The 23,712-nt window shown below is 40.1% G+C and overlaps 1 protein-coding gene across 2 annotated transcripts in view; it reads left to right on the plus strand.

Moving 5' to 3' along the window:
- The window catches only part of LOC121736316 (nuclear pore complex protein Nup98-Nup96), a 50,001-nt gene that overhangs the window by 25,696 nt on the left and 593 nt on the right, over positions 1–23,712 (plus strand). Inside the window, exons 28-48 of one of the 2 annotated variants that reach the window (XM_042127411.1) lie at positions 252–554; positions 694–756; positions 6,587–6,685; positions 8,868–9,011; positions 9,540–9,629; positions 9,924–10,052; positions 10,437–10,549; positions 12,218–12,394; positions 12,849–12,927; positions 13,145–13,273; positions 15,095–15,217; positions 15,580–15,751; positions 16,371–16,536; positions 16,916–17,037; positions 17,398–17,526; positions 17,983–18,133; positions 18,840–18,942; positions 19,487–19,608; positions 19,898–20,019; positions 20,390–20,537; positions 21,798–21,900. In XM_042127411.1, the coding sequence (XP_041983345.1) occupies positions 252–554; positions 694–756; positions 6,587–6,685; positions 8,868–9,011; positions 9,540–9,629; positions 9,924–10,052; positions 10,437–10,549; positions 12,218–12,394; positions 12,849–12,927; positions 13,145–13,273; positions 15,095–15,217; positions 15,580–15,751; positions 16,371–16,536; positions 16,916–17,037; positions 17,398–17,526; positions 17,983–18,133; positions 18,840–18,942; positions 19,487–19,608; positions 19,898–20,019; positions 20,390–20,537; positions 21,798–21,884 (2,771 nt within the window). In that variant the 3' untranslated portion in view covers positions 21,885–21,900. Of the gene's footprint in view, positions 1–251; positions 555–693; positions 757–6,586; positions 6,686–8,867; positions 9,012–9,539; positions 9,630–9,923; positions 10,053–10,436; positions 10,550–12,217; positions 12,395–12,848; positions 12,928–13,144; positions 13,274–15,094; positions 15,218–15,579; positions 15,752–16,370; positions 16,537–16,915; positions 17,038–17,397; positions 17,527–17,982; positions 18,134–18,839; positions 18,943–19,486; positions 19,609–19,897; positions 20,020–20,389; positions 20,538–21,797; positions 22,234–23,712 lie in introns of those variants that run through there. The other variant, XM_042127412.1, reaches the window with a different exon arrangement.

The following is a 23,712-nucleotide window of genomic DNA, read 5'->3' on the forward strand; positions in this document are numbered from 1 at the left end:
TGCTATGAAAATTGGTTCCAGCGTATGCAAAAGTGTGTCGATCATCGCGGCGAATATTTTGAAAAGCAATAAAACCATATTAAATGATATATGTTTGTTTCTTTTTTTAATTCCGGATACATAAATAGCAGCCCTCGTAGTCTGTCGTCTGCGCTGCGCCATAAGCAAAAAACTTATGGCCCAACACAGTTGCTCTCTAGATACCAAAAAATATACAATAAACAATAAGTAATATATTTTTTGTATTACAGCAAAACCTCAGCCCATGGCTGGCCTCGGTGGACTAGGCAGTCCTGGACTCGCCGTTGGGCTACTATCAGGCCAGGGACTCGCGGGGCCGCCTATATCCAGCCCCGGCCTGATGGGCCCTGGCTTAGCTGGCTTGTCCGGAGTTGGCCTGATGGGCTCTGGCCTAGCTGGATCTGGCCTTAGCGGACCTGGCCTCAGTGGCCTGGGCTTCAACTCGAGCGGCGGCCTGCTGTCCTCAGAGGATTTATATGCTATGCAGCAGACCTCACTCAACTTACTCAATGGAAGTTCTAAGGGTGAGCTTGGTTAGTTTAAATACACGAAAACTTTATTACTAGTTCTACTACGTAAACAGTAGATTATTATTATAAAGCATTATAAGTATTTACGTTATTATACACTCTATGTAACCTTATGTCAAATTAATGTATCTGTCGATTTCAGCTTTCGACATGGACGTGACAGAAGATCAGACAGAAGCGCCGAGCCTATATTCGGACAACAGAGGTAATTATAATTTCAACACGTGATGAAAACGTTACATTTAAACTATTATTACTCCAACTATACAGGGTAAAATTAAACCTACCGGCCAAATTTTCTAAGGGCTTAGGTATCATTAGGGGAGTCCATTTAACCAAAAAAAAATAGGGTGTTAATTTTTTTACAATAACATATTTTATCCCACTTAGAAGCGTTGCAGAACGGTCACTTCGCGGCGGTGGGTAGAGCGGGGGTGCGTGGGGGGTGGCGCCTCCCGCACGCGCCGGCGACGCAGTGTCCATTGTGGTGTTTTTTATTTACGATAACGGAGGCTATATCTCAACAATTTAGTACTCAGTGAATAAGAGAAAATACGTGCATGTTTATTTTTAATAAGGATCAATATATCGAAATTTGGCCGGAAGGTTTAATTGCACCCGACTCGTTCGTCTGCTATCAAAACACGCGTTCGACGACGCGACGCAATAACTACAACTTCGCCACGAAAAAGCAACGCAACCCAGCAATGTGGCCTCGCTCTTACATTTACGCATCATTATTCAAATAAAAATGTCACGTAATGGAAATTTTATTTAGTTCACCTCTTTTATGTATTAGGACGTTAGTAAAGACAGAGTTATATTTATTGCAATGTAAATTTTTTCGGAATCTACACTTTGCGTACTTCCTATATTATGGCTATTTTACTACGTTCTAAAAACATATTATGTTAATAATGACAGTATCCATACTTCCCTACTTTAATATTATAAATGCGATAGTGTGTCTGTCTGTCTGTTTGTTACCTCTTCACGCCAAAACCGCTGAACCGATTTCGCTGAAATTTGATAATTGATATGGGGAACCTTTGAGTTTCAGGAAAGGACGTAGCTACTTTTTATTTCGAAAAAATGTACGGTTCCCGCGCGATAAACGAATTTTTGCGCAACGGAGTTGCGGGCATCATCTAGTCTATGATAAATTACTACGTTGCACTATATCCCGGTAACCGAACAGTGAACACCTAGGTCCTAGTTGATGATATTACTTTTATATAAACTAAATTGAAGGATTTAATTTTCAGCCGATAAACGATTTATGACAAAAACATTCGACAAAAACATTTTATTACTTTATATCATTTTGCTGTTCACACACACAATCAGTTCAATGTATCTTTTGAGCATTCTAGAAAATGAGTTCTAAGTTATAATATTTCGGACATTTGATTCAGGATGTTTTATGATTTAAATGATATGATGAGCAGTTATTTTGAGGACAACAATTTATTCCAGCGGCTGCCATGAACCGTCTAAATGTGTGTACTTGTCATCGTAACTATCACAAGAATGTTCCAGAAAAAATCAACCTAAATGTTTCTAATTTTGGAGTCCAAAATATACAAGAATGCTGGAGTTTCATCAAGAATCTACTCATGGAATTGATGGTGTTCAAAATGGAATTCGAAGACTTTAAATCGTTTATAAAAAAGTTGAAATGTCAAAAATATTCTAGAAAACAAAATGGCGGCTGGGAAATTGAGAGTAAATATGAAATTGTGACTCCAGTAACCAGATTGATCAGAAAAATCGTCAACGACAAGGAGTTTTGGAGTCCGGGACATTTCAGTATGCATCCACAGTATGGGGTGATTTTTCTGCATGCGATGTTAGTGTCACTAGTTGTTGAGAGACTGCAGTCATGTTTAGAAGAAAAATGAACATAAAAAATTGGTGAAAATAATTGAAAAATACAACTTGCACGCTTTACAAAATAATGTACTGGCAATACAATTTAAAAAAAGTTGCCCCTTGACGTATGTCTCTTAGCAGCGGCACTAAGTTGCCCCTTGACGTATGTCTCTTAGCAGCGGCACTAAGTTGCCCCTTGACGTATGTCTCTTAGCAGCGGCACTATGTTGCCCATTGACGTATGTCTCTTAGCAGCGGCACTAAGTTGCCCCTTGACGTATGTCTCTTAGCAGCGGCACTAAGTTGCCCCTTGACGTATGTCTCTTAGCAGCGGCACTAAGTTGCCCCTTGACGTATGTCTCTTAGCAGCGGCACTAAGTTGCCCCTTGACGTATGTCTCTTAGCAGCGGCACTAAGTTGCCCCTTGACGTATGTCTCTTAGCAGCGGCACTAAGTTGCCCCTTGACGTATGTCTCTTAGCAGCGGCACTAAGTTGCCCCTTGACGTATGTCTCTTAGCAGCGGCACTAAGTTGCCCCTTGACGTATGTCTCTTAGCAGCGGCACTAAGTTGCCCCTTGACGTATGTCTCTTAGCAGCGGCACTCAATCGTGCGCGCAATGCGTATGCACGTCCTTTCTTACGAAAATTGAAAGTTACTGTTTGTTTGTTTGTAAGCTAAGACAAAATTGTAATAATTGCTTAAAACTTTGAAGCGATGGAAATGAAGGTGATGAGAAAACTAAAAAAAAATTAAAACAGGTCTTACACTTAAATCTTTAATGAAATGGATTATGATATTATCAGTGTAATTTTATATTGTAGAAAATATTATTATAATAAATTGCATGTTTTTACATTTCAATAAAATATTTTATCATTTATATGTTTTGTTACCTGTATTTGCCTTTCTTATACTACTTTTGTATTTTGTTATTTTCCATTTTTATAATGTACTTATGCAATTCATTCATGTAATAATTACAATAAATGTTTACCACCGGCTTGTGTTACTACTTTAATTACAAGTTTACCCCTTTACTGATTACAAGAGCTACACTGAGTTACATAGTGAATAGTTATACATAATTGAAGACTTTATGCAACTGGGAAATACAAGTAGATATTAAAAACTAGGCCTTTACATCCGTTGTGGATGATTTATACAGTATTTTCAGAGCGAAGTAACCACTCCTCAAATACTATAGTGCCTGGGACAAGATTTTTAAATGTCCGTATGGTTGCCCAAGCGCATACGGCATTCTCGCATCATAGTCGGCCTAGTCCAGAGGAAAGAACTAGTCAATACGTCTGGGACCAACTATGTGCGGGTTTCCTCACGATGTTTTCCTTCACCGTATGAGCGTCCGTATTATGTATTTGAGATCAGAAAATGTCTCATAGGTACACGCCTCTACCCGGGTTCGAACCTGCACCCTCTAGGAGTGCGAACCGAAGAAAGTAGATATTACGTGTACAAAAATAAACAGATTCGTACATGCGATCAGAACACTAAGATACACCGCCGGAGAATCTATAGCTATCACGGCTTACTATGGATATGTTGAGTCCATTCTGAGATACGGCATTATACTCTGGGGAAACTCAACACACATAAATAAAATACTCTTAGCTCAAAAGAAGTGTGTACGCGCTATATGCGCCGTTAATTCTATGACGTCATGTAGGCCATTATTTAAAAAATTACAAATACTTACAGTCATTTCAATGTATATCCTCGGAATAGGGGTGTTTGTGAAAAATCATCCTCACGTATTTAATAAATTCACGAAGCAAGATAGTAGATACTGCAAGCGAGACCCTACCAAATTAAACGTACCAAGATAGTACGAATACGAATACGAAGTACTCTACATCAAAAGAACTGACTTATGAGTGCTATATTAATTTACAATAAGTTACCAAAAACTATTAGAGAGACACCGATTAAAAACTTTAAGCCCTGTCTAAAAAGATGGTTAGTAGAGAAATGCAAAGAGAACTGCAACTCATTAAAAGAATTTGGGTTACAGGCCTTTTAAATATATTATAACGAAATTTGTTTATTAGTAACTAAGTAAATTTATACCTTTAGTAAAAATATCATGAGATGTAAAGAAAAAAAAATGTGGAAGCAGTTACTGAATACACTGACAAAATAAGAAAACATAATATTATTTTAATTAATTGATATTCGTATCTATATATTATGATAAATCTATTGTTAATATTATATTATAAATAAATGAAATATTATAAACCTATTATTATTAATTAATTAATCATGTAAGCTGTTACTTTGAAATTGATTTTAAATGTTGTAATGGAACTTACTAAAATAAAAATAAAGAAAGAATTGTATTATACTTTGTCCAGCCTATGTTAAAATAATATGCTAAAATATATTATTATTATTTATAAGTAAATTAATCTTAAATATATACAGTAATGTTTAAATGAATCAAAGTTAATGATATTTGCACACTATGTAAATAGTAGAATATGCTTAAGTCCAAACAGAAAAATTGTAACACCTTTTTGTACCATATTCTGAGCAAATAAATGAATTATGAATTTAGTTGAGGGAAGTGGACAAGTATTTTACAAAATAAGAGCAATTACTCAATATTTTCCTAAAAACTTCAACAAACCTTGTAAATTGTCGACTTCATCATGCAGCTAATATATCTGGCTATATACATTAAATATATTTTTTAATATCAATCATTTTCTCGATCCTAAAGCCTCCATTTATGCAAAAAATGGTCATTTTTTTAATTTTTAGTTACCCACTTTATTTACTTAGGTCTTCAATTATGTGGTCCTTGTCTGGCCTTAGAAAATTGGCTTGATAAACTGAAGCGAGATTCTACTCTATCTACAGACCATTTTTAGTATAGGGAGGAAAAAAATGCCTTTGAAATAGAACGTTGTCGACCTAACACACGGTACGTGTGTAAGTATGTAATGTGAAATGTCTCAAGTTAATAAAGACAAAATAGCTAACGCATTATAAAATATTCTATTAGTAAGGGGGAAAGAATATGCGAAATGGAATGGAATGGCTAATTAAGATGATGCCACATAGAAACTATGTAGGAATGATATAGCTCTTGCAATCTACGAGTGTTACACCCTTAGTTGTGTGAGTGACCATATCTATACACGCGTACATGGCTCGCTCGCTACTGACTGCTCCGTCAGGTACGCACACTAACGAAAATGTCTATTCACAATTACAACTACAAATAAAGGCTACGCGCGCTCGTAGATTGCAAGAACTATACACACTTACCACCGTACTCAGAGACATTTGCTTATGATTAACCTTCATTTTATTGAAGGTTAATCATAATTAAATTGAAAAGCATACATAAATTAAATGAAAAAGTTCAAGTATAAGTTCTTCTTGGGACACCGTTATTAAAAGCTATAACTCGGAATCATAATAAAACTAATATAGAACTCAGAATGTATTGAACCACTTAAGTAATAAACTTTAAAGGCGAGGCCACACTGTCCAGATGCATTGCTTTGCGCGTCGTAACAACGGAATAACGCATTATATGTCACATCTGCGTTGTTTCGAGGCTGCAACGACATTGTATACTAAATCTGGGCCCGTACCACGAAACGGTTTTGAGATTCAAAAAATCGTACGAGAATGTTGCGTCCTACTCTAACAAACGTGAAATAACGTTGCTAGAGCAGGACGCGGCATTCTCGTCCGATTGTTTGAGTCTCAAAACGGTTTCGTAGTAAGCCTACAGCATCGCTTCGACGCTGCAACTTGTCACGGGTGCTGTAAAGCTCAGAGTAGCAAATAAAGTATTGGCAGAAATAGGCACCGCTTATTGTAATAATTTTCTGAATAAAAAAAGACGAATAGATAAATACCGTGCTATATTTAAATAGCTGATCGCACATTTGTCAGCACCGTACGCGCCGTACGCATCAAACGAACCGCATAGTACACGAAATGAGGCGCGTACGGTGCGGACGAATGTGCGAGGTTCGCGCGGATGCATATAAATGGAGTCAGCTGTAATTATTATTCTATAGTCTACATAACATACACATAGTTGTATACTACAGTTTACAGTCTAGATATAGAACTACAGACTGTATATTTGTCTTTTATATTCTAAAATACTATGTGTTCCAGCGTATGGTGTGAAGAGTCCGACCAGCGAGCTGGCGAGGCTGGAGCACCGACACAGCCACGACGTCCAGCTCATGAAGGCCTCGTTGTACGCCGATACAGGTACAAGATTTTTCTAGAAGGTTGCTTTAAGAGGGGTCTCTATAGTTTGTGCGTTCTAAGATGATATGGGTGACAGTTTTCATGTTCCTTGCTACGGGTTTTTTTTTTTACAAGAAAACAAAAAAAATCAAAATGTAATAAATTATATTCCATCTACAAAAACAAATATTTTCTATAATTGTAAATTAATAAAAATGAAAAGATGCTAAATGCTAACTTATTAATAAAAATTATAAATATTAACTGTGAAATAGGAGAATAAATTATTGTTACGAAAACATTTGAAAAACGGAACGAAACATGAAACGGAACTTATGTCAATAGATATTGACTCAGTTGAATCGAAATTAAATCGATAAAAAAGGGCGGTCATCTTAAATCGCTGGCACCACTGAAATGTCAGTACGAAATCGATAATTTCGATTGCAATTCCTTTACGAAGTGATTCGATATTTTTAAACTATCGATGAATTTTTGTTAGGTAACTTCAATGATGTTTTATTAAAGATGGCGTATGCTCATTCAAAGCGGTCCTCAGAATTTGTTCCTGTACGACATATAAATACCTTTGGTATAAATTACAATAATGAATGCGACAGATAATACGTTACCAATGATATAGAAAAGGATTGCTATATATTTTGAGTTGCACATCGGCACGCATGCGCGATTATTCTGTCACACGATTATCTGTCCTTATCACGCTGCAGTTGTCGTCCGTATTTTCTGTCCTTTTATAGTTTAATTTTTTGCATTAAATAATTTGACGATAATGTTGGAAAATATCCAAATAAAAATTAATTACTAGATGTTTTCATGTACTTACTTGTGGTACGTAACTTTTTCAAACTTCTTTACCTTATAACTATAATTTTTGCATTTCCTAAAAACGCAGCATGGCATTTTAAGTCAAAAACGTGACACAATGATATTCTAACGTGACACCTCATCGCTCACTCGCTGCCAACATGCAACTAATTCAAAAGAAGGGACTTACCTTCATTTGGCCGTATCAGACTGTACGCGCTAGTGCGATATCTACCTTTTTTTTATAATAGAATATCATAGGGTAACTTCCCTACTATTGTCAATTATAATGTGTCACGCATATCATCATAAAACGCACAAACTATAGTTAGCCAATGTTGAGAAAGGTGAGACCGCACTAAGCGACACTACGCTGCAGGCTGCGGCGGAGCGATGCGAAACTTCACGTTTCATAGTTGAGAGTACTGACATTTTTGTGTCGTGTATTTTGGCCGTGACGTGTTGCGTCGCTCTGCTTTAGTGTGCCCTACGCCGACGCCTCCGTGGTCTAGTGGTATAGAGCGCGGCTCTAGACTCGGAGGTCGTGGGTCCGATTCCCGCGTTGGAAACATGTTATTTCCGAGTTTGGTTAGGACAATGCAGGCTGATCACCTGATTGTCTGACAAGTAAGATGATCCATGCGTCGGATGGGCATGTAAAAAGTCGGTCCTGCGCCTGATCTCTCGCCAGTCGTGTCGGTCGTCCGTCCCACTGGGTTATGAGAGTAAAGGAATAGAGAGTGCTCTTGTGTACTGCGCACACACTTGGGCACTATAAAATTACTCCTGCGTAGTTGGCCTGGTTTTAATGAAATCGGCCACCGTCACCGAAACCGGTGTGGGAGCTATTATTATTTAGTGTGGCCTTGTGCGGTTTCACATTTAGTGCATACAAGAAGTGTCGAGTAGCCAGGGAAGTAAAAAGCGCAACGAAACAGCGCCCCTAGTAGTAAACAATGGTAACTTATTAGATGCAAGATATAGCTGTTATCTTTGTTATCTTTCCTATTCGTCGTGCGTATATTAAAGAGAAGGTATGATGATAAGATAAGATTTACTTGGGGCCTGTTTCACCACTTCCTAATAAGTGCCGGATAGGCTATCCACCACTTAACTTGACAGATAGTAGCCTATCCGGCACTTTATCAGGAAGTGGTGAGACAGGCCCTTAATATTGTAATGGTGACGAGTTTGTTCTCGATCTAACAAACTACTTTTGGTACCGATTTTTATATTAAGCACAAATAAGGAGTAGACCACGCGGAATACATTTATTTCGGGAAAATGAACGGTTTCCGTGGAATTCCTTATTTACGCGGAAGGATGTGCATGGAACATTTAGTTAGTAGTTATTCAACGTTTCTGTCTATCTCAGAAATGGAGGACGACGTGTCGATATCGACGGGCGACCAGCAAGTACCTCAGACGGCGGTGACGAGCCTGCTGTCGCTGCCGCCGCCGCGGGAGGCCGTCAGCGTCGTGGAGACCATGCATGAGGACGCGCCGCAGGTGACTGAAGGTATGTGCTAAAAATTGTTTGTTTTTACGGAAACGCGCTATGTAATATTTTTATAGGTGAGTGAAAGCGAAAAGAAGCGATGGCTATATATGCGAATTTCTATGCTGTTGCCTGTTACTTTTCTTGACCGGACTATAATACTTAATAGGGGGCTTTGCGTATTGCCTTATTTGGCTCACTTTCATTTGAAAGCAATATGATATAATTTGATATTATGGTCTTGATAAATAATAATTCACGCATTTCAAGCTTAAAGCTGAAATGAAGCTGTGTCTTAATTTTAGAAATGATTATTAGGTCCGTGCATAAAAATTGCTTTATGAAAATAGTTTTAAGCGCTTTATAAAGGCGAGACCGCATTAAAGCGACACGATGACGCAACTTTGCCGCGTAGTGTCGCATAGTGCGGTCTCACATTAAATATCTGATCTACTAGAAATGACCATCTTAAAAGTAAGAATCGTTAAATAAGTTACTATTATGCTAGACATGTCTCCATTCTCCAACTTATATATTTCTTGTAAACAGAAGTAATAATGAGGCCGCTGGTGGTACACCCGCACACCGTCGTACTCAAATATCACAAGAAGGTGCCGCCCTTCAAGGAAACTATCGCAGGTACATCAATATATTTTATTTATTTGCTGACGTGCAAATGACGTCTTGACGAGTTGTCCTTTAGTCATTTAACTAAATGATGTCATTCAATGAATGCGCTAGTTATTCTATCGAATTGCAGATTAAACCAGACGCCTGCGACATATCTAAAAGAAATAGCTTGTGTTTTATCCTTGTCCTTCAAGCGGCTTTTCAAACATATTACGCAAGGACAAAACACCGTATAGCTTATTTATCGTGTACCTTTATTATTTGTAGATTGATTAAATGATTATGTTTGTCCATCTTTACCAGGTCGCCTGGGAGCGGCGCACATAGCGGACATGGGCGTGTGCCGCGCGCGCCACACCCGCGTCGGGTTCGGCCCCGCGTCCACGCTCGTATACCCCACCTCCTTCGACTCCGTCAGCCAGCTACCCACCAGTAAGTATTTAATGAAAGTAGACTCAGTGAGTTAAAATAAATACTTGACGACTAAACAAGTGACCCGTATTAAAATAAAGTTTTCTCATTTATATGACTTACATCTTACTTTACACACTACTATATCACGATGTGCTCAACAATCTGGCTATCATATTCTCTGGTCTCAAATACTTTATGGGAATGACAGATGATCAAAAACAAGCTTATTCTGTAAACTATAAATTACTAGTGAAGAACACATTCGAAACTTTCTTGGAATTGTGACTTGTGTTACACCATTTTGGAGATAAAAGATTAGACGTAGACAAAGTATTTATGAATCACTTTCTTATACAATATCTACTATGTTTTGGTGATAATGAATGTTTTTGCACATGCCAGGTGCGGCGCTGAGCGCACTGGGTCATTACGTGCGCGGTCGCGGCGCGGACGACTGGAGCGAGCCGGTGCTGGCGCGGCTGGCGATCGCGCGGCCGAGCTCGCAGCACGCACAGGTAAATACGCGGTCACATTGACAACTGTTGTAAAATAATGCTGTGATCGTAAATTTAATTTTAGATATTATATGCTTATGGTTTTAACCGAAGTATATACACTTGCGTGCAAAAAAATCGACCCACCCCGCGCATTTCTATTCAAGTCGCTATATCTTAAAAAGTTATAGTTATTTATTATTTCTTTTTATTAATAATGCGAGTTAATATGATAGGGAATGTGTACGTTTACTCTACATTTTCATTTCCAACATGCTTGACTACAAACGACACAAATCACTAAGCACCCCCATCACTCAGTTTTTTAATCGTTAATTGAACGGTTTTGTTCTGTATGAAAAATCGGTCAAATCTTATTGTTTTTGTTTTCTCTCGATTTTTATTGATTTATTGTTCATTTAACTTCATTTTAAACGTAATTTCTTTGTGGCGAAATGGATATTACTCCAAATAAAGCCTCTCAAGCAAGGGCTTTGCTAAGAGCTGAATTTAGACAACGAGTTGTGGCTAGAAGTCTTAATTTAAGTCGAACTTCGGTTACAAGAGTATACCGAAGTATTCTAGAGACTCTAAACTTTACCATGCGACCATGTTCAGGAAGACATTGGGCTACATTTGAACGTGATGACCGTTTTAAGGTGTCAACGTCCTTGCGGAATCGACATCTCATTTCAGTTCAAGTGCAACGACGGCCAAGAGAAGTCGGATGAGTTACAGTAATTGAGTAGACTGTACGACGAAGACTTGCAGGCAGCTGTTTGACTTCACAAAAACTCGCTAACGGTCCAAAATTAGCCCCAGCACACAGTCAAGCGCTGCTTAGTTTCGCACGTTCTCATGTTGATTTTTCATTGGAGCAATGGCGGGTCGTGCTCTTTTCTGATGAAAGCTAAATCAGTCTTTATGGTAACGATGGTCGCAGAAAAGCATACCGTTGATAAGGAGAATGATTTGCGCAGGCGTGCATTGACGAAAGGCTTCCATTTGGTAGGTGTTCGGGGACTGTATGGGGCGAGATTTCTTTTGATGCATAAACCAATCTTGAGTTCGTAACCGGGCCACGCCTTGGCACTTGGAGTACCTATCGATACATTCAGGGCGTACTAGGACAACATGCGGTGCCATGTGCTGGTTTTGTTGATGAAGGTTTCATATTGATGTAGAACAATGCTCGACCGCACGTTGCTGCGAAAGTTCGTCAATATCTCTCCGACGTCGAAATTTCGGGTTTGGACTGGCCAGCAAGGAGTCCTAACCTTAATCCTATTGAGCACCTATGGGGAGAACATTACAATTACTATAGCAATCATTAAATCCTTATTGTACTACCTTTAAAACGATTCCAACATTTATTTAATACTAATTATATTTCTTGAGTTATTACCGTTTGAATCATAAGGAGAGAGGTGGGTCGATTTTTTTGCACGCAAGTTTATGTATGTTTTGAAACTCCGGAGTCCGATTTAAGTAATTCTTTTTTTGTTGTAGGTACTAGGTATTGTTATACTTACGGAATACTGCAAGTATCATCAAAATCGCTTCAGTAGTTCTTGAGATAGGGAATTTTGAAGTTTATTTTTATTTTTGTGGCAATGCTTGTTACAAACTGTTGTTTCAATGAAGTCTACCGACGTCTTAAATATTCGTCATAAATAATTTTATCTACAGGACACCCTAGCGCGTCAACTCGAGTGCCTTCTCGAGTACTCTGAGATCAAATCCACTGAGCTCCAGAGCGGGGAGATCTGCCCGCAACTGGTGGTGAAGGAGTCGGCCAAAGACCGCCTAGGGCTGCTGCGGGCGCTGCTGGGCGTGGCTGCTAAAGCCACGGAGTACACGCCAGACGTGAGTATATAAAATAAATTTGTCAGTTAGACCGTTGAAGAGTTATGTAACGATGTATGTAATAAGGAGTTGTACCACGAAACAGTTTTGAGACTCAAACAATCGGACGAGAATGCCGCGTCCTACTCTAATAAACGTGAAATGACGTTGTTAGAGCAGGACGCGGCATTCTCGTCCGATTGTTTGAGTCTCGGTTTCGTAGTAGGCCTAAAGGATACCAAAAACTAATGAAGTTTTTGGTATCCTTTTGGAATGAAGTTTTTTCACGTTGGCGCAGTTAAAAATTCTTTTAACTGCGCCAACGTGAAAGAAAGTGGCGTAATCATAATTGGTTGAACTTTTACAATTTGTGTTGCAAACACTATTAGTTGCAGCTTTAATTTATTTTTTTAAGTTGTAACATCTTATGAGTTAGGCCAATACAACATATTATGAGGAATATTTTATTATACAGTTTGGCGTTTCGTCGGCGTACTGTCTGCAAGTGTGGAAACTATGTGACGCACTGTGGGGAGCAGATTTGGAAAATGATGGTATGTAACCAATAATATTACTTATTTAAGTTTCTGTCTCTTTCACACGAACACAATTAATAAGAATGTTGGTGTTTGACTTACACTACGTGTGGACGGTAACAAGATACCAACAACCATAGCAATGCTAGCCCATTAAAAAAAAAAACTTCCTGTTCGCTGAATGTCTATAGTGAATATTATTTTAGATTGTTATAACAAAAAGTTAATTCAACAGGCGTGCCAGGCACGGACGACCAGTCAATAGTGCATCGGCACGAGCGGCTGCTGCGCTGGATGCGGGAGTGCGTCGCCGAAGTCACTGATAAGGAGTTAGCGGAGACCAACAGACCTGAGCCGGAGGACGGTAAGTGATTGATGCGTTTTTATTTTTATTAAAAAAGAACAGATGACAGGTTCATAAAGTTAAATAACACACACAATATATTATAATATACTACTAGCTGTTTGACCGAGCTTTGCTCGGTATCCGATGAGAATGACACACACATATATATATATATATATATATATATATATATATATATATATATATATATATATATATATATAAAATGATTAAAATCGATTCAGTAGTTTTGATAAATAATTTATAAATTCATTACTACCCGTGGCCCGCATTGGTCGGTACCTACTACCGCAAAAGCTACGTCCCGCAATTTTTAAATCTGTAATATCTTCGAAAATATTCATTTAAAATTTAAATCATAATATGCTTTATACGCTTTCATACGTGGGAGAGCCATACTTCGGCACGAATGGGCCGGCTCGACCGGAGAAATACCACGTTCTCACAGAAAACGGACGTGAAGCAGCGCTTGCGCTGTGTTTCGCCGAGTGAGTGAGTTTACCGGAGGCCCAATCCCCTACCCTATTCGATTCCCTACCCACCCCTACTCCCTTCCCTTCCCTCCCCTATTACCCTATTCCCTCTTAGAAGGCCGGCAACGCACCTGCAGCTCTTCTGATGCTGCGAGTGTCCATGGGCGACGGAAGTTGCTTTCAATCAGGTGACCCGTTTGCTCGTTTGCCCCCTTATTTCATAAAAAAAAAATACTGTAAAGGGCCATAATCAAAATTGTATTAAAAGTATTTAACTGAATAAGGATTATTGCCGTATTGGTTAAAATCGCTTCGAAAATTATCCATTATTTGAAGTTAAAAGTAAATGACAATAAAATGTTATTGTGGGATATCCTTATACGTATATACTATCGCGTTTTCTGTAGACCTTTTCAATGTGTACAATACTTGGTACATTATTTACATGAAGAATAGACCTGAAAGGTGAAAGGACATAGGTTTCTTTTTTGCGGAAAAATGTACGGTTTTTCCGTGACATTCCTAAATTACGCGGGCGATGTATAGTGATACCCTTCCCGCAGCGCATCGCCGCTTTGGTAGCGCCCACTTCGAAACGGGCGTACATCGCAATATTTTAATTTCGCCATAACTTCTAAACCAAACGTCCAATTTTAATAATTCAAAGACCAAATATATTCTACACAAACTGTACTTAGTGATAAAATAATTTATTTTGATAAGGATTATTAGCATGAGTAAAATAAATCCGTTTATATGTAGTCCAGTAAAAATTAATGGTGAAAGAATTTTAAAATCGGTCCAGTAGTTTTTGAGCCTATTCATTACAAATAAACAAACAAACAAACAAAGTTTACCTCTTTATAATATTAGTATATATATATATAATATATATGTCATTTTCATCGGATACCAAGCAAAGCTCGGTCAAACAGCTAGTAGTAGTATATTATACAAGAATTGCTCGTTTAAAGATATGAGATTAAGTAACTCGGTATATGAAATTTTAAAAAGAACATGGTAATTTTTAGACAAAATCCGGAACTATAGAAGATATGTTGAAAGATCGATTAGAATAAAAGCTAAACCTGCATTCGTTTTTTGAAATATTTTTTTTCTTGCCAGAAATCGAATTTGCTCATAATAAAAAAATACATACCATGTATTTGTATACCATTTGATACTAAAAAAGAGACAAATTCTGTAAATATACAAATGGGCGGTAAGTAGTTTTTATTATTCGTAGGCGGTAAGACAAATACACTTTGTATATATGAGTCGCGCTTGAGAACTATGACGTTACACTTGCCATTAACTTCCTGTGACAAACCAATTGTATTTACAGAGTCGGACAGTCACAGCTCTAAGGTGTGGAGTCTGCTAATCGGCGGTCGGGTGCTGGAGGCGTGTAAGCTGGCGCGCGAGAAGGGAGATCTCAACATGGCGGTGCTACTGGCACAGGCTACTGGTAAGTTTAACGCTTACCACAATGTTGTAGTCATTTAAAATAGCACTGATTAAAATGTTGAAAGACCTAAAGTAAAAAGCGATTGAGAGTTGATTTTTTTGTTTTTGTTGAATAATTTTTGCCCTAGATTACACTTGAGACAAAAATGTCCACGTTGTTACGTATTCGTGTGTTTATGTTTGTAAGATACTTCAGAGCGCAGCAGCGCAGCTTCATAAAAAAGCCGATAATTTGGCAATAAAAACTCATCTGTTAAGTTTGCACGAAAGCTTGCTGTTCGACTTGAAAAATTATGTAGCCTTTTTCTAAAATGTAATGTAATGTTTCACGAATAATCGCAATATAATATTTTTTATCACCAGGCGATCCCGGTTTCCAATCGCTCCTGTCGCGTCAGTTCCGCGTGTGGCGGGACAGCGGCGCGGCGGCGCACGTGTGTGCGGCGCGGCTGGCGTGCCTGCAGCTCGCCGTGGCCGAGCGCCCGCCCGCACTTGCGCCGCTGGATTGGCCGCGCGCGCTGCACGCAACCGCCAGGTACGTATGTGTGTGCGTAGATGCGTATAAGTGTCAGTCCGAAGAGGAGTTTTACGCGCGAAGTCCATACGTGCGTTTCAATTTCTATTGCATCCAGATACCGCGTTTTACGCGCGTTACTAAGCTGGGAGGGATCTAGCCAGTTGCTGAATTTTAATCATCAAATAGGTCCACTCGCAACGAACTCGCGCATAGTACTGCACACTGCAATGGCACCCAAGTATCTCGACTCGCGCGTCAAACGGGTGAGTCGAGAGTCCCACTCATTGCACGCGTTTTACGCGTGAATAAGGAAACGCGCGTAGGCATCTGGACGGGATATATGTAGCTCTATGTATCTCGGGTACGTGCGAGTGTGGACGGGCGTGTGGACTCGCGCGTAAAACGCCTCATCTGGACAGGCACTAAGTACGAACTTATTTGTTCGCAACGTATGACATTAAAAGAAATGTGTATTTAAAAAAACTACAACTTATAACGTACTGCAGGTTATGCATTTTTTTTATGAATGACACAATATCAGATTATAGAAGGTATAGTAAGTCGTCCAAATCCAAGCCTATCGAGCACTTATCAGGAAGTGATGAAACAGGCCCTTAGTATGGACTATGACTTTCAGATACCTGTGCCCGCAAGTGCCGTCCCTGGAGCAGGTGGTTCGGACGTACGAAGGCTACTTCGCGGACGGTGATGAGGAGGTGGACCTGGCCGCGCTGCCGGAGCAGGAGATGGGCATGCAGTTCCCCCTGCCGCCGTATGCCAAACAGTTCGTAACGGAGACTGATGTAAGTATTATAGTACTTGCGCGAGTTATAACATATAAAGACACAAATGCTAAAACAGGTAGACAGCCTTTTTGGCATTGGCACTATTTCTTTTTGACTGCCTGCTTTTGCTTTGATTTGCCTGCAATGTCGGCCCAGCCGTATCTCAAAACGTACAAATTAATAAAATGTTATAAAAACACATCTTTTCACGAGCAAAAATAAAAGTAATATGTGCTAATTTATACCTTAAGTAGTATGATGTCTAACTATACTCGATGCTTTTAGTAGATTTGTTATACTAATTGGAAAATTCTTCCTTTTGGAAATCGTTTTAATATATACTTTTGGAACATAATAACCAAGGTTAATAAATATCCCCATGTCTTGCTAATTTCAGGACGGCGCAAAGAGGCGCGTGCTCGACCTCCGGTACTCGCTAATACGTGCGCGCGCGCTGCACGCCCGCCCGCGCGTGCGACCCGCTGCGTACACGCCAGACCCCACCGATTACAGCTTAAGGTCAGTTTGAGGATAATATTATGGTGACAAGTTCATATGTAATATAATGTTAGATTCAAATGCTACACTACTATTTAAAGTGACGTCATGGCACGGCACTTACAAACGTGCATTTATAGTTTATTTTCGTTGAGGGGAGAGCACAGGACGACTTATTGTAGCAATACAAAACAAAAAATACCTGAGAACTAGCCCTCTGTTTTCTGTTCGCTGCACTCTCATACTGTCGCGCGTTTGCATCGCTACAGAAGTGGGTGCAAACCACTGTTGATCACGTCACGTGAGACTACGAAACTATGATTATTATACGTGAGACTACGAAACTATGAAAATTATTATTTATCTTTCTTTTGCCTGCAGTTTCCTGCTGGAGGCGTGGTTCGGCACGGCGAGCGCGCATGCGGTGGTCGGCGCGGCGCAGCAGCTGGAGGCGCAGGGCGACTGGCACCGCGCCGCGCAGGCGCTCGCCTACCACCCCGATACTGCGGCGTGAGTACAGCCTAAGAGCCAGTCCAAACGGCGCGTTGCGTCAGCGTTGCTTCGACGCAGCGCTGCCGTTGTGTTGTTTTACGTACAAATAACCAAGGTGTTCACACGGAGCGCTGCGTCGTGACAGCAGCGCGCAACTCACACATGACGGACAGCAGCCCCCGAGACGAAGCGGGAGGACATCAAGACTGCTTCGTAATAACACTGCGATGACGCAGCGCCTGTGTGGCCAGCTATGCGTCAAACAGCAGCCGATACGGGGCTGCCGTCCGTCATGAGTGCGTTGCGACGACGCAGCGCGCCGTGTGAACACCTTGGTTATTTGTATGTAAAACAACGCGCTGCGTCGACGCAACGCAGACGCAACGCGCCGCAACGGTCTGGCTCTTAGACTACATAGCGGCACCTGGTAGCAGATAGAATATCAGAAACCCTCATTATTGGTTTTTATTTCAGTCGCTGCTACCTAATCCGCGAGGTGCTATCCCGCCATGCGCCGGCGCGGGCGGAGTCGCCGGAGCTGCGGGCGCGGCTCGAGCTGGTGCGGCGGCTGCGCGTGCCGGAGAAGTGGCTGCTACTGGCGCAGGCGCACCGCGCCAAGTATGAGGTGAGGCTTTAACTAGTAAAAAAAAGTTGGAATGTGGCGATAAAAGTTACGGCACTGAAAGTTAAGTTACGTTGGCAGTCTCTCGAACAAAGAATGAAAGATGGCCCTAACTTCATGTTTAAGAATATAAAAGAGTAAGGGCATGTTTCACCACTTCCTGATAAGTGCCGGACAGCCTATCCACAACTTATCTGATAGATACAATACGGCGTATCTGTCAGACAAGTTGTGGATAGCCCATTCTTAAACATGGAGCTAGGACCGTTATTGAAATAATTATGAATATTATTTTCATACCCAATTTACAAAAATAGGTTTATTTTAATCTTATATATAAAATTCCCGTGTCACAATGTTAGTTACCGTACTCCTCCGAAACGGCTTTACTGATTTTTACCAAATTTTATATGCATATTCAGTGGGTCTGAGAATCGGCCACTGGGTACTTTTTATATTGATAAGTGCATTTGTTGAATAAATAATAGTAAATTATTACAACTCGAGACCGACGGCGACCATTGTTTGTGCGACGGGATAGCTATGGACGTTGCTATGGTGACGTACTCATTTAGTCACTTCAATAAAATAATATGGGCGAAATCAATGATGTTTTTTATACTTAATAATAAAATATCACTGGGCGAAACACTTTAGACGGCAAAACAACGTTTGCCCGACAGCTAGTAAACAATAAAAATGATTTCAGCACCAACAAACGCTAGAAGTGCAGTATCTGGTGGGTGCGGAGCAGTGGAACGCGGCGCACCGCGTGCTCATCGAGGACTTGTTACCAGAGGCCGTGTTGTCGGGTGAGATATAAGTTTATAGTGACATTGAGTCATCAAACTAATTGATCAAAGACGGCCGCAGTCCGCACTCATCAAAATGCCTAATGGGCCGTTTGCATTCAGCCACTGCCGTGGCCGTTGCTACTCGCGCTGCCGGCAATACTTCTCTGAATACTTCTGCGGCAGTGACGACGCGAGTGAGCGTTTACACTCAGCCCTCCACATACTTGACGCGTCGGGCAGCGGCAGCGGCGGCATGACGAGCGGCAGCGCGAGCGACTTAACATTCTCGCGTCTGCCGTCGCGCCTACTTCCCTTCCCAAAAGGGCTGAATAAGTCCGACCGCGACATGTTTGACACGCTAAGAAAGTTGTAAAGTGTCTGATAATAATTATTTGTGTGAGTCAGAAACAAAGCATCAAATGAAGGTTTTTTAATTTTTTATTACTTAGGGCCTGTTTCACCACTTTCTGATAAAGTGTCGAATAGGCTATTCACAGCTTATTTGACAGATTCTCTATACTTATCAGGAAGTGGTAAAACAGGCCCTTATTGGTGTTTGTAGACAATCTTCAAAGCCTCAAGGACATACTGGAGAAGATGCACGCGGCGTCTGAGCGGCACGAGGTGAGCGGATGGGAGTGCGGCGGGAAGGCGCTCTACCACTACTTGCGTGTTTGCGATGAGGTATTGTTATATTGTTTCTTAAATACGTCTTAACGTAATGACAGGAAAAATCATCGAGTGAATTAAGTAGATGTGTTTGGAATAAGGATCAACTGGAATGATAAACGCCCTGACGAAATGACGCGTGCTGCTGAACATTTTAAGATATTGCGGTTCCGTCGTCAACGAATATATTATTTGAGAGGAAGATATTGCGTATTCCAGATCCGCTCGTTAGTGGTGGCGGTAATTTTTAAACGCAAGAAATGCTAGTAAAGATACAACTAATAACGTATGTTCTGTATTCCAGATCCGCTCGCTAGTGGTAGACGCGGACGAGGGCGGCGAGCGGGCGGACGTGCCGCGGCGGCTGGAGGCGCTGCGGCCCGAGCTCACAGCCGCATGCCACGCCCTGAGACGACTAAAAGTCACGTGAGTATAGGCCAAATGTCATTTTGACGTTTCAACTTTTTAAAAATATTTAAAATATTATAATATAATGTGTAAAAAATCTGACATTAGAATTTTTTATTAGGGGACATTATTTTTTATTAGGTTAGATAACGTTGTTACGTGCGTCACAAAAATTACAATTAAACAATTGATTATTTTACTAGACCGGTGCATCTTAAGAGTGCACCTGAACGTCCCTATCTTATCAAAATTAAAGAATGTCATAATCATAACAATTATTATGGTCTTCAATGGATCAGGAATTGTAGGGGTAGGGTAGGACAGGGAATTTTCATGTTTAACAGTATAAGAGGGAAAAGCAACAATCATATTATTATGTCTATTCCAGGGGCGTTCGCGGTCTGGCGGCGCGGGCGGAGATGGGCACGCGGCTGGTGCAGTTGGCGCTGGCGGGCGGCGAGAGCGCGCGCCGGCTGCCCGCGCTGCTGCAAGCGCTGCGCCTGCCGCCGGACTGCGCCGCGCGCGCGCTGCACCAGGTACTACAGTGACTTTGCCAGTGCCGGTTTTAGCACTACCAGCGCCTTGGGCGAGACTTTTTCGGTGCCCAGGGTGCTGGCAGTGCGAAAAAACGGGGCGCCCGCGACGCTCCCTTTTCTCTGCCTTCAGTGCCCCTTTTTCTCCGGGCACGTCATATCAGATTACTGACAGAAACATTGTCAAACATGTCGATGTTTGACAACTTTTTGTTTGAATCAAGAGATTCTATTTATTTTATTTATTTATTTGTTTTTATTATTTTATTTTAAAGGAAAACTTACAGCTAGTACAAAGGTAGGATTCAAAAGTAACAATACAAATGCCAATTAAAAGTTTTCGCGACTAGGTTTTGTTTAGATTGTACATAAATTTGGTTGACGTCAAATTGACGCACTGTGATGTATAAAATATATATAAAAAAAAAGACAGCAATAAAAATGATAGCATATCCTTGGATCGTCAGTATCAGTAATGTGCAAATTATTATCATAAACTAAATTAGCTTGTATCAGTAAGTATTAAAGAAATGGTCTGTAAACACTTTCTGAGACTTCTAATGTTAGTATTAAATAGATCTACGTCAGTACTTTGAGACGCTGTATTGTACGCTTTGCTAGCTCGCACGATGTACGCATTTTGCCGGTAGGTGGTAGGGGCATATGGAACGTGTAGGAGTTGACGTCTTCTGAGCGAGCCGGTGGGTATTTTGAGCTCAAATTTACTGACTAGTTCCGGGCAATCAACTGAACCACTGAATATTTTAAAGAGCAACGACAAGTCGGCAATGTTTCTTCGTTCGGCGAGAGGCAAGATGTGAAATTTTTTGCATCTTTCGATATAGTTAGGTAGGTGGGTATTTGACTTGAACTGTATGAATTTTAAAAACTTTTTTTGAATATTCTCAATTCTATCAATGTAGGTAGCGTAGTTGGGGTTCCATACGGGCGAGCAGTATTCCAAATGACTACGAACGAAAGCACAATAAAGTATTTTAATTGTTTTAATGCGCGTAAAATCAGAGGAGAGTCTAAATATGAATCCTAAGGCTTTGCGAGCTTTTTTAATTATGTGGTCAATGTGCGAGTCGAATAGAAGTTTGGAATCAAAGATGATTCCGTAACGAAAATAACCTCACAATCACCACTTCGAGCGGTGCGGCGTTGAAAGTCTAAGCCGTGCATTATCTAACGTCGTTTCAGTTCGGCAGCCTTCGGCACGGTGTTTGTGCGCGTGTGTGAATTATTTCTTACATGTTTCAGATAACATCGGACCTGGCTGAGCAGGCGTCTGAGCTGTGTGTCGACTCCACCCCCTCCTCACCGACCTCACACATGGTGGAGAGCTAACTAGTATAAGTCATTATATTTTTATACTATGTATGAGATTCATATGCTGTAAGATGTTGCGTTCTTTGGGCCCATTTTGTAGCATTTTGGTAGTATCTCCTTTGCGTAGCCTCTGTGTGTATTTAAATCGCTAGTTTAGACGCAAAAATTAAATTTCTTGCGTTCAAACTTTGGTGAAAAATGATACGCGCCAAGGCTACATAGCAAAGCTACGATGCCACAAATGTGGACCCAGCTATACGCCACAGCAATTTTATCCTTCACTTTTACGTTATATACGTGCAACTTTCGCAACAGAGTTATTAGCTATGTCCACACTATGCGCTTTCGTCTTCAATTTTCGTCATCTTCTTTCATTCAACATTCGTTTGGGCGTATTCAATAATTGAATGCGTCAACGAACGCAAAGCCAACATTGAGGGCATGTGTGTACGGACTCAATTAAATCTTAGGCCGGTATAAATAGTCAGTACTTAAGATGCGACGCTGTCTCAAGACGCGGTTCGGCTCTGTGATTGGTCCAAATTTTGACAGCCAACCAATCACAGAGCCTGAACCGTGTCTTGAGACGGAGATGCATCTTGAGTACTATTTATACCGGAGTATTACATCCTTACTAATATTATAAATGCGAAAGTGTGTCTGTCTGTCTGTTAGTTCTTACCTCTTCACGCCGAAACGGCTGATGGTCACAGAACACATATCAACTCGGAAAGGGATCGTCACCGTATCGCCTTCGCCTCGCCGTCAACCAGGCGTCAACCTAATGTATGCACGTATTAACAAAGCGTATCATTAGCGCCTGCACGTCAACTCGGCTACGGCTAGGCGACGCCTCGCTTACGGCTCGCCGACCGCTGTCCCTTTCCGAGGCGAGGCGATTTAATCCCGGGAAAGGATTATTCTATAATTTTTATACATGTACGGTTTATTCACGAAATTTTGTCATCTAGTACACAATATTTTTACTATACAATCTATTGATTATGTAGAATGTTAAATGGAATTATTCTATTCTCATTACTGTATGAAAATACAATGAAAGTAAAAGTAATCTAATGTAAAGGAAAAAATCTGTTGAAATTTGTTTATTGTTATAAGATTAGGTTTATAATAAATTTAATTAAAAATTAACTCTTTTTACATGTATAAATTAAAACTAAATGAGCATAATGCCTATTTTTTCTTGTAGAATTTCAAGAATATTGTAATCGTTTAATTTTTTATTCCTTTATTTATAAAACATCTACATTGAGTATGAATGGATGTAATAGTTTGTTTCGTCTCTGTCAAGCGCCTTTTATAAAAGTATCAGACAAGGCCTTACATAAATTGAAGGCAAAATCGTAGTCATTATTTAATATACCTTAATTTAGTAACATTATTAATTTTTAGCTAAAACAGTACTATTACTACCGACACTATTGTAAATATTTTGTGACTCATAAGAAGTTAGTAGTTACGAATTAAAACCTTTGAATAGTGCATAGTGCGTGTCTTATATTTTATGGAAAAATATGACTACCCTTATGAGTTATTAAGAGGAAACACTGTTTTTCCATACTTAAACGTATTCCCCAATTTACTCCTTGGACAATGCGTCTAGACAAATGATTTTGTTATACAATATTGGGATCTGGATTCAAGCTATGCCTCTACGTTCAATTTTTTCTTTTACTATAAATTTTCTTTTATTATAAATAAAAAAATATGACCCTTCAAATATCGCAAAAAATGAATGCCCCGTACCCCGCCAATCCACCGACCATAAAACTAATTTGAAAGATCTTTAAGACAAAATAAAAACATAGAAGCATAGACTCACTCT

The sequence above is a fragment of the Aricia agestis genome, chromosome 19 (assembly GCF_905147365.1).
Source record: "Aricia agestis chromosome 19, ilAriAges1.1, whole genome shotgun sequence".
Classification (NCBI taxonomy): Eukaryota; Metazoa; Arthropoda; class Insecta; order Lepidoptera; family Lycaenidae; genus Aricia; species Aricia agestis.